Genomic DNA, 15,219 nt, shown 5'->3' on the forward strand with positions numbered 1-15,219 from the left:
AGGACCAATAACATAACCAGGATATTGACATTGATAAATCCAAGATCCAAACCATGTCCATCACCACAGGCTTCTTCACATTACCCATTTATAGCCAGACTGACTTAATAACCCAACAGCCATTATTCTCTTCTCCATTTCTGTAATTTTCTCATTTCATGATTGTTATATAAATGGAGCCATACAATCAATATGTAACTTTCCAGATTTTTTTTTTTCTTTTTTGTTCCACTCAGCATTATTCTCTGTAGATTCATCCTGGCTGTTGTGTGTATCAATAGTGCATTTTTTTTTATTGCTGAGCAGTATTTCATGGCCTGGGTGTACCACAGTTTGTTTAACCAGTCACCCCTTGAAGAACATCTGGGTCGTTTCCAGTTTGGGGCTCTTATGAATGAACATTTTGCTATAAACATTTGTGTACCAGTCTTTGTGTGAACATAAGTTTTCATTTCTCTGGGATAAATGCCCAGGAGTGCAATTACTGGGCTGTATGGCATTTACACATTTAGTTTTGTTTTTGTTTTGTTTTGCCTTGTTTTATTTTTTTTAAAGAAACTGCTAATCTCTTTTCCAGAGTAGTTGTACCATTTTACATTCGGGCCAGTAATATATGAATGATCCAGTTTTTCCACATCCTTGTCAGCACTTAGTGTTATCACTATTTTAAAAAGTTTTAGCTATTCTGATAGGTTTGTAGTGATATCTCATTGTGGTATTGATTTGCATTTGTTTTTCATGGCTAATGATGAACATGTTTTCGTGTGTGTGTGTGTGTTTGTGTGTGTGTCATTTTTATGTCCCATTTGGTGAAATGTCATTCTATGTCTTTTATCAATTTTCTAATCAGATTGTTTGGATTTTTTACAGTTGAGTTTTGAGAGATATTTTATATATTCTAGATATTTGTCTTTTATCACATATGTGGGCTGCAAATAATGTCCTTTCAGTCTATAGATTATCTTTTTATCCTCTTAATGGGGTCCTTTGCAGAGCACATTTTTTTAATTGGATGAAGTACAATTTATTAATTTTCCCTTTTACGGATTATACATTTGATGTCAAGTCTAGAGATCTTTTTTCCGTTTCACATAAAAGTTTTATATTGTTTTTAAAAAACTTTCTAGAAGTTCTATGTTTCATCTCTAAATCAGTGATCCATTGTGGGTTATTATTTGTATAAAGTATAAAATTAAATCGAGGATTTTATTTATTTATTCATTTTTGGCCTATGGATGTCCAATTGTTCCAGCACCCTTTTTGAAAATGCTGTCTTACCTCCATTGAATTGCTTTAGCACCTTTCTTAAAAATCAGTTGGGCTTATTTGTGTGGGGTCCTGTATCTGGGTTCTCTATTCTATTCCATTAATTTATATATCTATCCCTTTGCCAATACCACACAGTATTGATTATTGTGGCTCTATAAGTTCTAAAAATTAGGTAGACTATTTCTTCCACTTTCTTCTTTTCTAAAAAATTGTTTTAGCTATTCTAGTTCCTGCATCTTTCTACATAAGCTTTAAAATAATCCTGTCTATATCTACAAAAGATTTTGCTGGGACTTGATAGGAATTTCATTCAAACTACATAAAAATTTAGGGAGAACTGATACTTTTACTCTGTTGAGCCTTCCAATCCATGACACAATATGCCTCTCCATGTAGATCTTCTGTAATTTTTTTCATCAGTGTCATGTAGTTTTCAGCATATAATTTCTGTACATGTTTCCATAGGCTTACATCTAAGTATTTCATTTTTCAAGTGATTACAAATGGTGTTATATTTTGATTTCCAATGTTCATGTGTTCGTTGCTAGTGTATTGAAATGCAATCAATTTTTGCATATTTATCTTGTATCCTGTGACTTTGGTGAATTCACTTATATTAGTTCTAGAAGTCTTCTTGTAGATTCCTTTAAATTTTCTGCATATACAATCATGTCACCTGTAAACAGGAAAACTGTTTCTTTCTTTCTGATTGGTCTGACTTTTATTTCCCTTTCTTGTGTTATTACATTGTTTAGAAGTTCCAGCACTGTGTTGAATAAGACTGGTAAGAGCAGATATCCATCCCTGTTCCCATTCTTAGCAGAGAAGCATTCTTTCACCGTTAAGTATAATGTTAGCTGTACGTATTTTGTTGATGCTCTTTATCAAATTAAGAAAGTTCCTTTTATTCCCATTTTTTGACAATTTTAAATTTTTTGAGTGGATTTGGATTTTTGCCAAATACCTTTTCTGCATTGATTGATATTATCCTGTAATTAGAATTTTTTAGCCCATTAATATGAGGGATTACATTCTTTGATTTTTAAATATTGAGCCAGCCTTGCATATAAAACCAGAATAAAACCCTTTTGGTTATGGTATATAATTATTTTATGTATTATTGAATTCTGAATTCTGTTTGCTAATATAAATATTGTTGCATTTATATTTATGAAGGATATTGGTCTTTAGCTTTCTTTTCTTTCTTCTTTTTTTGTACTATCTTTGTCTAATTTTGGCATCAGGGTAATAGTAGCTTCATAAAATTAATTGGAATGTGCACCCTCCTCTTCAATTTTCTGGAAGAGATGTTGTAGAAGTGGTATTAATTCTTCTTTAAACATTTGGTAGCATTCTCCAGTGAAACCATCAAGTCCTATTTATGTGTGTGTGTGTGTGTGTGTGTGTGTGTGTGCATGTGACTTGTAAAATTACAAATTAAATTACATTAATAGGGCTTGAGTTGCCATTTTCTTTTTTATTTTCTGCTTGTTCTCTCATTTTCTATGTTTTTCATTTCTGTTTTCTTCTTCCTACTTTCTTACAGATTACTGAACACTTTCTACAACTTAGTTTTGATTTTATCCACAGTGATTTTGAGTGCATCTCTTTGTGTAACATTGTAATTATCACATTACACATACATACCTTATCACAGTCTACTGCTTCCATCATTTTTCCAGTTTTAGTGAAGTGTGGAACCTTACCTACCTTTGCATTCATTCTCTTACCTTCCCCAATATAATTTTTAAAATATGTTCTCTACACACCTTTAGAATTGTATCAGAGAGTAGGGTACTTATTGTCTAAACATTTTCTTGCTTGTTAGGCTGCCATGTTCTTGGTCCATAGGCTAGAGGGGGCTTGCTTTTGTTGTCTGTGCCCATCGATGTTTCTGGGTTGCTGGCTTCTTTAGCTCCACGTCTGGGATATGTAGGGCAAAAAGAAACCCCAGGGAACTCACCACTGTGTTGTTCCTTGGATCCTGAGATCTCTATTTGGTCTGCATCTTTTTTCCACCTTTCATACTCTTATATTTGTTTTACCTATAATTTCTAGAGTTTTTAACTGGACCCTGGGGGAAGAATAGGGAAAAGTATGTCTATTCCATCTTTCTGAAAGCAGAAATTTCTAGACTCCCTAATTTTTCTAGATAAGATAAGCTGGAGATACATACTTTAACATAAATTCTTCTCTTTTGTATTTTAATGTTGAAAATTTTTAAATAACAAGAGAGTTAAATGCAAAATGTGTATTTGCCAACAAATCTGTGAACTCTGCTTAGTTCCTTAAGAAATTAGGTTTCCTTAAGATTTATCAATTTTTACCTCATTATATATAAATTTTCATTACTTACTCAGAGGTAACATTGCTGACAAACTTAACTATTAAGGGCAGAGCCAAGGAAGAGAAATTTATCAGGAAAAGATCTCTCGGCAACCAAATTAGACATCAAAATGTCCAAACACTGAAGTTCTTACACTTTATTAATAGGTAACAAACCTTTAGGATCCCACTCTGACTGTGATTTAAAAAATAAAAGTGCACACATACATACATACATACATAGAAAGTCAGCCTGCTTTCCCAAGCACAAAACAAATTAGAGAAGACAGGATTCTATGAGTCAGGAACAGTGAAAATATCACAAAGTAAAAACTAACAGTGAAGCAAGAAAGAAGAAAATTATCAAATCAACTCAAAACACGCAGCCCCCAATAAAACCACCTGTGGCTCTTCAGTGTTGGTGCAAACAGTCTTACATTCTTTCAGTAGATGCTGAAGGTCCTCCTTTACTGGTGCCTAGTTTAAGCATTGGGATTTACAATCAGAACTGTGAGTTTCAGAGATTCGTATTATGGTCGTCCCCCTCTGTCTTTTGCAAGTCTATAACTACTTAGCCAAGAAAAAAGGTTTTTTTAACCATTCGGAGGAGAAAAAACTAATTCTTATTGCGCCCCTATGATGTATTAGACAGCATATTGGAAACATTACTATACTATCTGTTTTATTTTTTACTAAAATCCTGTGAAGTGGATACTATTATTTTCCATTTTCACTGATTGAGGAACTGAGTTTAAAAGGCCAGGAGTAATTGCTGACAAGGGCTCTGGTTAGTCAGTGCTCACCATAGGACTGACACCCAATCAAAACCTCAATGGCCGTGCTCTTAAATAGCCGGCAATATGGATTCTGAAATGTTGAAACCACATGTCAGAAATTAACGAAGGGGAATTTTGGCATCTGGAAATTGCATCACTGTGGAGACGTTTGAATTGACGATGCAGCAGCAAAAACTTCCAGGCCAACACTATTTGTATCCTCCAAGCAGGTCCCAGGGTCTTGACTGGAGACTCTGAAAGGCGCTTCTCAACTTGCTGAGTCAGGAACTCTAGTCTCCAGGAAAGTAACTGCTATATTTGTTTTTTTGCAAGCAACTGTGGCAGCAACACAACTGTGTTGGATGTTCCTAATAGGTGTACTCTCTTTCTCATTGCCAATTGCCAAACAAAACTGTCCACAATTATAGGCAATATTTGATAAATTGTACCAATAGTGTAGGTGAGAAGGGTCCCTGAGATCTAGAAGGATTCCTTGGTCTGCAAAGGCAAAGGAGGGGCTAGTTAGCTCCTGGTGCCTTGCGGCAGATGCGTTCCACATCACTGTGCACACAGGCTCGCCCTTCCGTGTGCGCGGGCATCTCATTACAGTGCGGTAAATAGCCAAGGAAGAGCAGAGGGGTTCCAAACTCCAGACCTGCTCCCCAAGTATTTCCTGACATATTGAGGAGGCAGTGAGCAACAGTAGCCTGGAGAAAAATCATTACTCTGGCTCTGCCTTGTATGTTCCCTTTTAATTAAAATTCGTATTTGTCCATTCCATCCAGGCCCTGGCCCTGTGGTCCATGCTATTTTGCATGGCAAAGGAAATCAATAAGAGCCTATCATTTGGAACTTGGAGGTGCCTAAGCATTTTTTGTCATTTTTGCTAGGCAGAAGGCTAGTGTTTTCTGAGTGATGTTTGGCATACACTTCGAGGCCGAGGGTGTCAAATGACACAGGCTGTAGGGATCCCTGGTTGCCAGTTTATGTGTTAGAGAGCTTCCCGTCAGCTTTTCTATGGGATTCAGGATTCTTTCCCATTTTCCCTTTTCTGCAGTGGGTATTTCAACAAGGAAGGTGACGGTATGGGCTTAGGCTGATGATCAGGGGGTTGTGTCAGTCAGACTTCTTGTCAACAAGGTCTCCTTTTGGCAGGTGACTAGGCAGAAGTGACCAGGTGTGTCCAAGACACAGATTTGCAAAAGAGAGAAAACTGGGAATTTGCTGAAGGCTCATTAAAGAAATCAGAGGAAGATTGTTTGCATGCCAACAATGCCTTATATTATTATTCTCCAGACCTGGCTAGGAAATTCTGTGTTAGTTGAATGTGACTTGGTACCATTGCAAAGTATTAATAGCACATATTTATGTCTCATGCTCAAATCTCCTGCTGCACCTTTCTTTCCAGGTTTTTTTTTTTTCCCAGTATTTGTTTTCTCCCCAACCCTTCTATAGAAAAAAGAGAATGTAATTAAAGAAGGATAAGATCTATTTAGCTTTGAACTGCTTCCTAGTAAGATCTTGCGTTAGAGTGACAGACTTATCATGTCATCTGTGCATATATAAAAAATCAAAAGATGAGGGTTTTTTTTTTTGCTATTACTTCTTTTCCCCTAAATCTATTAAATTAAACAGCAAGGAAATTAATTTACTGTATCGAGTTCTTCTATTTAGGCTGATTGTTTAGTATACATTAAGCTTTTGCAAAAGAGATTGTGCAGGGCTGACCAAGTTTGCCTTTTCATGTTTTCATCTGAGTCAGAGCGTGAATCAGAAATGAAGGCAACATTTCTTATAATCACAGTCTTGGTTCTTTTTTCCTTGATGTTTTTAGGTGGCAAAGTGACAAGTGCCAAAACTCGGGCCTGACTTTTCTGAAAGTGTTGGTGTTCTGCTGAATCTGGAATAATGGATGTAAAGGACCGGCGACACCGCTCTTTGACCAGAGGACGGTGTGGCAAAGAGTGTCGCTACACGAGCTCCTCCTTGGACAGTGAGGACTGCCGTGTGCCCACACAGAAGTCGTACAGCTCCAGCGAGACTCTGAAGGCCTACGACCATGACAGCAGGATGCACTATGGAAACCGAGTCACAGATCTCGTTCACCGGGAATCTGATGAGTTTCCTAGACAAGGTTTGTAGAGCTGCCCTCACTGACTTGCTCCAAGCTTTCTCCTGTTTTTAACTCGCATGGCTGGTGCTTGCTTTTAGAGACCCATAGTGTCGTGGGTTTTAACGGTTTTATCATACAGCAGACCCCTTGTCCCCATAAAAGGTATTTCTGAAACCACACAGAATTTCTATCCTGAGGAACGTGAGATTATCTGTGGTTTTGAAACTTTTCTTCTTGAAGCCCACTCACGAGCCTCAAATTTCTACTGCTTTAGACATTGGACTTCTCAGTTAAATTCTCTTTGAACAAATGGTGTATATTAGTTAAAATGTATTTGAAACCCTCTGTATAATACTATATCATTCCTCCCCTCACCAAAGCGTGGTGTTAATTGTGAGTTATTATACATTTTTCTTTTTGCATTTCAGAGTATAGGTGGGCACGTGTATGTCATTTTCCAATTCCACTGATAGAGTTCTCTCTCCTACTTTCACCAAACTTTAATTTTCTTATAGTATTTTGATTTCTTGGGGGAAAGAGAATATTTTTCTTCCAAACACTAACAGTTGGCATTCTCTTCATGTCCAATATTTATGAAGAATTCTGTTATCACTTGTCCAAGGTTGCTGTAAATGCATCAACATGTAGACTAAAACAAAGCAGTGCTGAGAGGCAGCGTGGCGCAGTTCACTCACCAGCTCCGTGTCTTGTGCTTTGAGTACCAGCCTCGCCGTGTGTACAATTTACGTTAGCGAAATTACAAGCGAACGCACGAAAGGGCAGTGAGTGCACCAGGAAGGGTGCCAGGGCCAAGGATGTAAGCCCTGCTCTGCTAGGTCATTGCATCATTTATTGGACATCACTGATTCTTTATTTCTTATTCCGTGTCCTTGGCAGTAAATGTCGCAATGAGCTTGCAATTCCAGTTCTGGTTTCTTAGCTTCCTAAAATTACTTTTACTTTATTTCTTAGACAACGTATGTGTATGTGTGTGTGTGCGTGTGTGTGTGTGCACACGCACACGTGCAATATTAATTAGCATTATGCCCAAAATTTATAAATCTACAATCCAGAGGTTTATTTAAAAACACATTTTCATATACTACCAGTTTAGCCTAGCTCCAGCTTTTATATTTAACAGAATATTGAAAAAAATCAACAGAGAAACAGGTAAAATTGTGTTTCTGTTGCCACTGTAACCCTTGCAGGATACAATTTTTGTTTAATCTTTGCTCTTACTTTCTGAGTTATCTTCATGTAAATGAAACACATGCTGATCCTCTTCCATGAGAAAACAGGGGCAGGAGCTCCTTAAAAATTGCTCTGGATAAAAAGCTTTTGATCTGTGAGTAACTGCAACAAGTGTTTTACTTTGTTAAATTCTTACCTGATCCCAAAGTGCAGGTAGTGGGAATTGGCAAAAAAAAAAAAAATACGAAGAATCATGGTTTAATTAAGAGAGAGCTTAAATTTCCAATATAAAAAAAATCAGAACACGTATCTGTTATTTCCAACAGCACTACTAACAGGAGACTCAAATATTTTGAAAGGTGATGCACGTCCAACGTGGTTGAAAGCCTTTCATTTTCTGCTGTAATTTTTGTTTCATTTACAGTGTTGCTGCCTATGTTTTGTTTCTCCTGGTTCTGTGCTGAAATGTACACTCTTCTTCCTAACTCTCATTAAAGGTGCATCCCGGCTTCTGGATCGTTGTGCACACTGAGCTTTAGATTCCAGGTCGTTGTTGAATTGTGGATTGGCCTGTCGCCTTTTCCCTTATTAATATTTACATGAAATGAAACCAAGGGCTAGGATTTTATTTTCAAATATACCTTTCTTCTTCCTGTTTAATTTTGTTCCCCTCCATTGATAATAATGGAAGTTGCTTGGCCATATCAAACTCATAGCTTTGCAATTAACAATTCACACATGCCGCGTGTTGTTATTGAGCCCATATTTGTTTGTGTAATGTGTTTGCATGAATTAAAAACTGTGCAGGCCAAAAGTAGAAATGAAAAGGCATGGGAAAGTATTTGCATATGCAAGTGCAATTCCTTCTGAAGACATCTATGAATTTATGCATGAAAATGTAGACAGAGTCTGAGTGGATCTACTTTGATGGGTTCTAAAATTGAACTCTGCAGGAAGTAAATAAGCACATATTTAAGGAGAGAAGGAACAGGAGATACAATCTGGCAAGCAGCACATTCAACTTGAAACTTAGCCACTACAGAGAGGGTTAAAATAAATTTTACACTCAGTAATAACAATATATTTTTTAAATGTCATGCATTTCCCATTTTATTTTCTTATTCATGAAATCAAAGAGCAGGATCATCTCAGTACTTATTAGCCTAGAGGTACATTAACAAGGATCATAGCGGGATCATCTCCCGCGGTATTCTTATTTAAAACTCAAGACGCTGATCATAAAACAAACACACTTCTCACATACGAGCAAGTTTGGCAAACACAGTTGGATGACTCTCCAGGTGCTCAGAGTGGAAAAGAATTGCCGGCCAGTAAAAGTGACGTGGGGCCCACAGTCAGACCTTGTCGGGTTACCCCAGCTGGCCTTTTGAAGTATCAGCTGTGAGAAGCTGCCATCTCCCAGCAGGAGAAACAGGCCAGGTGTTCCCATGAGAAGCTTATGGAAGCTCTCGTCAAATTGTGCCGTCTTTGCTCATTTTCAGCACGGAATCTTCCTCTGCCTCCTTCTATTGTGGCTTCTTCTCTTAAGTATGCAAATTACCTGTCTGGCCTCTATTATGCCGGATCCTCCTGGTGTGAAGGGAGGAAATTGCTGACCTTAGGTCTGTGGCCACTGGAGTAATTAGTAATTAGTAAATGACTAATCCTGCACTAAATAGCAGCCTAGTGGTCCGAGAGTCAATGCACCTGGCAAAAGTGAGCAGCGGTCTGATCCCTGGTCAAACTCAGCCCCAGCTCAACCTGTGAAGTAGCTGCCACTTGGAATAATGAAGGTCACCCAAGTTCCCAGGCAGATTGTACAAGCTTGTTTTTCTGGACCCTGAAGTTAGGGTGTAGAGCAGTGAGACATACAAGGCACTCTCTGCTGGCTGAAGTTAGACTGCCTTTGCATGTTTATAAGCCTGTGACTCTGGTCTGCATTCTCTGTTCCACCCAGTTGAGTACACAGTTTTCAGGTATATTAAACAACAAAAACAACTATAACAAAAGAATAGTGGCTAACGTGTATGGAGTACTTTCTTTGTATCAGGAGCCAATGTAAGTATTTGGCCTGCATTCACACAGTTAAGGCTCACAACAATGTTGGGAAGTGAGTACTATTATTATTCCCCTTTTTACAGATTAGGAAACTGAGTCGTGGAGAGATTAAATAAATTATCAGAGGTGGAAAACATAGGAAGAGTTGGAGACAGGTTTCAAACCCAGGAGATTGGATTCAAGAGTTGTGTTTTAAACTAATGTGTTTGATCACTTCCCACATAAGTGAGTGCACAAAAAAACAAACAAACAAAAATCATTCAACCCTCAGTCAAAGACTGGGGACGGCCTATAAAGTTCTAAGACTTTTAAGGATCAACACCTTGGAATCTTTCTTAATGATATAGAAACTATAGTCACTAACATTGGTTGAACATATAATGTTCACCACCAGCTCCCAGCCCTGCTGGTCTATATTCTTGTTCCCCTCCATTGGCACAACCGTCCCAGACTCCCTGGGAACATTCCTTCCTACAGTATCTCTCCACCAACCACCATTGGAGGAAAAAGTTCCTACAGTAGGAACAGGTGCTGGGCTGTCAGCACCAATCCTATGCCCCCCCGTATAGTCATCACCTTTTTGCACAACCTCTCAACCCGGAACACAACCCAGGAAGGAGTCGCTATCCAAATGATATTGCTCAGGTAAGCAGAACTGACTGGTTTTTGTGCTATCTAAGGCCCAGTGGGCCAGAGAGTTCAGCCAGGCTTCTTATTCCTCCAAAAGCCCTTCTTTCCAGTTAGCGGTTCAAGTCTCTTGAGAGGGTCCAAGATTAAATTCTTTCTCTGTACCTCAGACTGGCTGTTTGGATCAAGGTTGAAGGAAGAATTGGGGAAAGATTGGATTTTTGAAAGTATGCTTACATCAGCTCTCTCAATCACTTCTAACAAAGAAATAAATTTCACCAACTCTTTGATGCACTTTAAAAAATACATAAACAAACATACAATATACACATTTTAAGCTAGGTTTGGTTTTGGTACTCCATAAACAAATTCTTGCTCCTATGATCTTTAGTTTGGGCAATAATTTTGCTCTGTGCAATTTGGCACAGTATAGATTTAATCCATGTTAATGAGCTGAAAATTCATGAACCATAGTAAGATAGAGATTACCTGTATTGTTTCAATTAATGTATATAATAATTATTGAAATACTTTGGAAACTTGTAAATATTTATTTCTATACCATTGTCTTAAAAGTTTTTTCCTATGATATCCAAGTAATACTCAAAAGCTTCTTTTTTGAAAACCCCAGCACATTAATTTACCTACAAAAAACAACTTGCAAGTTTTATGAAGTTCAGGAGTTCGTTTGGTTGCTATTTGGGAAACTGAAATGTACCGTAAGGAAATTGCTTTTAATTTTTTCTCCTACCTATAGGTAGGACTTTTTTTCATAACTCAACTGACAATAACATAGTGCCTAGTAGTCTTTGGTTGTGCTGTTACTTAAAATAAATCTTTAGAAAAAGAAAACGCACTACCTTTCACCTATGTTATCTTCTTGCTGGCTAACTTGAACCCTTGTTGCTTCATATGAGAGACATATAGTGCAAGAATTATGAACATAGACCCTATGGTTAAACTGTGTCTGTAGCCCATTGCTGATGTGTACTATCAGAGTGACCTTGAGCAAACTCTAGAACATAGATTAAGTCTTATTTTCTCCATCTGTAAAAGTTCCCACCACATTACAGTTATTGGAATCATTTCTTACAATTATGCATTGGTCATGATACAGACATCGTCTTTCTTTTAATAAGTGCTGAACAAATGCTAGTGCTTGTAATTATGATTACTGTAATTTTAACCCTATTGCCAGCAAAAGAGATCACTTGCTCTCCACCCCTCATAATATTTTGTGCAACAGAATTTTTTTTCTCTTGATTTATTTCCCATGGCTTGCAAAAATTTTTGACATCTTCAAACCCAGAATTTCTCTTCTAGCTTGTTGATAGAATGTGACTGATTCCCTATAACGCCAAAACTTTTGCTCCCAAAGATGAGCATAACTCACACATTATTTCCTTATTTTTAGGAAGAAATGAAAGATACCATCTAGCAACTGTCAGCTGATGCCAACACACTGTAAAAGAGTTGCTAGTCAGACAATTTTACAAGTAAAAAAATTGGAAAAAATGCTCTAAGATAGTTTCATTAGATACAAACATTATTTTTAGAGATGTGTGTTGTATGGCATGAAAATAAATATATATTTTAGAATGGGTTTAATTAAGAGAAGACTTAATCCACATCAACCCTGGATGAAAATTAATCCATTCTCATCACTCTACATGTAATAATTTGCAGTCTGTGTTACTTCAAGAGTAAATATATCTATATTTTTCAGTAATTTTAGCGATGGGGCAAGAATTTTCATGTTTGCTCAATCATTAACCTTCAAGTAATTATCTATTGTCAATTCTGCATTCCACTTTGATCTAACTTTCTTTGAATCATCTTCCTTTACCTGCTCTTTTTCGGTAGTAATTCTCCAGAGCTTCCCCCTAATCCTCTACTCTTTCTTCTCCATGACACTTTCTTTGGGCACTCTTATTCATATGACTTCAACAGTCACTGTTTCTACTTCTGAAGACTTTTTCAGTTACTAATGATGGTATCTCAACTCGAATTAGCTTACATGAAAAGCTAATGTTTTGGCTGACATTGCTAGAGAATCTGGCAATACATGTGGCCTCATGTTTATCATCTCTAACAAGATTCTCGTTCTCATTACTTGGCTTTATTCTTCAGAGAGAGCTATTTGAAGATGTCTGGTGATAACCCCACTCTCACATTCTCCCTGGTAACGCCATTGGAAATAGTTCGCAGAACATTCTCAGGAAAGATTCAGATAGGACACATGCTGACACCTATATCCATCACTTTATGACTTCAGCTGGTCTTGTCCTGGCCATAAGTTTACCCTGTGCTTGGAGGTAGCTTGTGGTGAGTGCCTCCTAAACCTAATGCAATGGGTTCCATGCAGGAAGTAGGTGAGGAACACTAACTGACCCATAACACATCCCCACCGACGTTGGTGAGGCTGAGGGTAAGGCCTTCCCCGTGTGGTCTTTACAAACTTCACGCCCACTTCCCTAGTGGCCCTTGGACTATTTCTTCTCAAGATATTCGAGTAGCAAACGTCATTGTCTTTCCCTCGAAATTCGTTTGCATTTGTTTATCTCCCAGCTTTGGGGAATGGCATCACAACCTTTATCTTAGGAAGTCTTCTAAGACTGTGTTTTTTCTTCATTCTTTATATTGATGTTTACCAAATCACACCTGTTATTCCTGCTTCGTTTATCTTATTTACAAGTTTCTCATTCCATGGGAAACTTCTAACCCTTCAACCTTGTACCACTGCTTCACCATTTAACTCATCTCCTTCTCTGATTCTTTCCATAACGTGGATAGTTTTGAGTTTTTTATACACTGCCCTGTTTTTTCTACTTCCCTTAAATTAATTCTAAAACATTTTGGATATTCCCACAAGGCAATTGCGAGCTGTGGGACACAATAATAAATGAGGAAAACGTGGTCTCACCTCAAAAAGCATGGCAATTTTAAGGAAGCAAGACACAATAGATATGTAACTAGGTACTGTATGATAAACACTGTGAAAGGGAAAATATTAGATGTTTTTGGAAAGGCATCTAACCCAGAATGGTGCATCAAGGATGGCATCTCAGAAATTGTGGCATCCTTGCATACACTTGAGGGATGGAGAGGAGACTGACAATCGAAGAGGAAAGAAAGTGTTCAGGCAACAGGTATAGCATGTGCAGAGGCCCTGAGGTGACCATGGTTGGTTGTTCCGAGGATCTAAATAAGTTCAGGTTGGCTGAGTGAGGAGTGGGGACACACAAGCTAGAGTGATAGGGAGAAACTGAGTCATGAAGGCATTTCAGGGAGATAATACTGGGTTCAGTTTATGGAGGGAGGTGAGCTGTCACTGGAGTGAGCTAGGAGGTTGTATTTTCTTCTAAGCAAGTGACCCTAGTGCCCTGAACTAGGTTAGTGGAGATGGTTTGAGAAATGTTGGGAAACGAAAGTTGTTGGCTTTTTAGGACAGTTTGAAAGTGAAGACAGATATATTGTTCTGGGATTCTTGGGCATTGACTGCTTTCTTCTCCTGCCAAAAGAATATTGCCTTTCTGATGCTGAGTTTACTTAAAGAGCCAGGAAAGGTCAATGCTTGTAAATAACCCCTTAAGTGAAAGTACATAGATTGTTAGTTCAAGTTCTTCTGGAATGGAGGACATAAACCTGAATCTAAAAATATACTGTTGTAACAAGAATTTGGATTTTTTTTCTCAACCTTGTTTCTGCCTATGCAAAGAGTAGCATCAGCAACAGAGCATCTCATATGAATCCCAGGCAAGGAAATCACAGGGAAAAGATTACATTGCTTCTGCTCCTTCTCTGTGTGGACCATGTTCATTCATCTCCTGTCATGGAATAAATAAATCAGAGACTCAAAGCAGATGTGAGTTGTGTGTGTGTGTGTGTGTGTGTGTGTGTGTGTGTATGAGCGTGCAAGCGAATGCATGCTTTGCTCTGCCAGTTGGTAACTTTACTTGCAAAGCTAAGGATGTTTACATGGTAGAATCAATACTTTCTGCAACCAATGGGACAAACAGTGTACGGGAGAAAAGAAGAGTCAAGGACATTGCTAAAGTTTCTGGTTATGACAAAAGTGCCAATCACCAGGGCTTGAAACAGAGGATGACCTGGTTTGTGAGTAAAGATGGTACGTGTAAGTGTGGACCTTTTGAATTTAGGGTGTCCTTAGGCCATCCATGAGCAGATGTCTACTAGGCAGTTGGCTGTACAGTTTTGAAATTCCGAAGAGAGGCTCAAGCTGGATAAATATTTACGAGCTGACAGATGATAATTTTATGGGACTTGGTGTGATCATCCATGAAAAATGTACAAGGAAAAGACATAAGGAGCTCACCCGAGAATGCAGATAATCAAGGGACAGGAAGAAGAAGATCCTGCAAAGAGACTGGGGAAAAACTTTGTTTTCCTTTACGTGGCTACTCAGGAAATCCAAACTTGACTTACCATCCCAAGCAGAGTGCAAGTTTTATTTCCCAACCCACTACTCAGAGTTGGCTTCCTTTTTTATCCCCTAAATCAGAGGTCAGAAAGTCAATGTACACAGGCCATATTTGGCCCCCACATATGTTTTGTTTAGCCTACAGCTTGCTTTGGAAATTTTGAATCAAGCATCAGTCCATTTAAGTTCCAATTTGTCACAGGCCCCAGTCCTGTTCTTCAGTCATTTACTTTATATGCCAAGCCCCTGAAGCCTCTTGCAATTGCAAAAATATCACAGACATTCCTATGTCCGTTCCTTTCTTAGAATCCCTCTCTGCCTCTTCCAAACCTATTTATCCCACAAGGCTTAGCCTATGACTTACCTCTCTGGTGAAGCTTTCTGCCCTCTGAATTCCTACAGCCCCTAATGGGTGGTTA

The 15,219-nt window shown here is 38.2% G+C and overlaps 1 protein-coding gene across 3 annotated transcripts in view; it reads left to right on the forward strand.

Annotated features, from left to right (window-relative positions):
• Positions 1 to 6,278: 6,278 nt before the first annotated feature.
• The window catches only part of TENM2 (teneurin transmembrane protein 2), an 888,605-nt gene continuing 879,664 nt past the window's right edge, over positions 6,279 to 15,219 (forward strand). For all 3 annotated transcript variants that reach the window (XM_012655757.1, XM_012655758.1, XM_012655759.1), the window contains exon 1: positions 6,279 to 6,504. In XM_012655757.1, the coding sequence (XP_012511211.1) occupies positions 6,279 to 6,504 (226 nt within the window). The remainder of the gene's footprint in view (positions 6,505 to 15,219) is intronic.

Source organism: Propithecus coquereli, unplaced genomic scaffold, assembly GCF_000956105.1.
Source record: "Propithecus coquereli isolate 6110/MARCELLA unplaced genomic scaffold, Pcoq_1.0 Scaffold483, whole genome shotgun sequence".
NCBI lineage: Eukaryota > Metazoa > Chordata > Mammalia > Primates > Indriidae > Propithecus > Propithecus coquereli.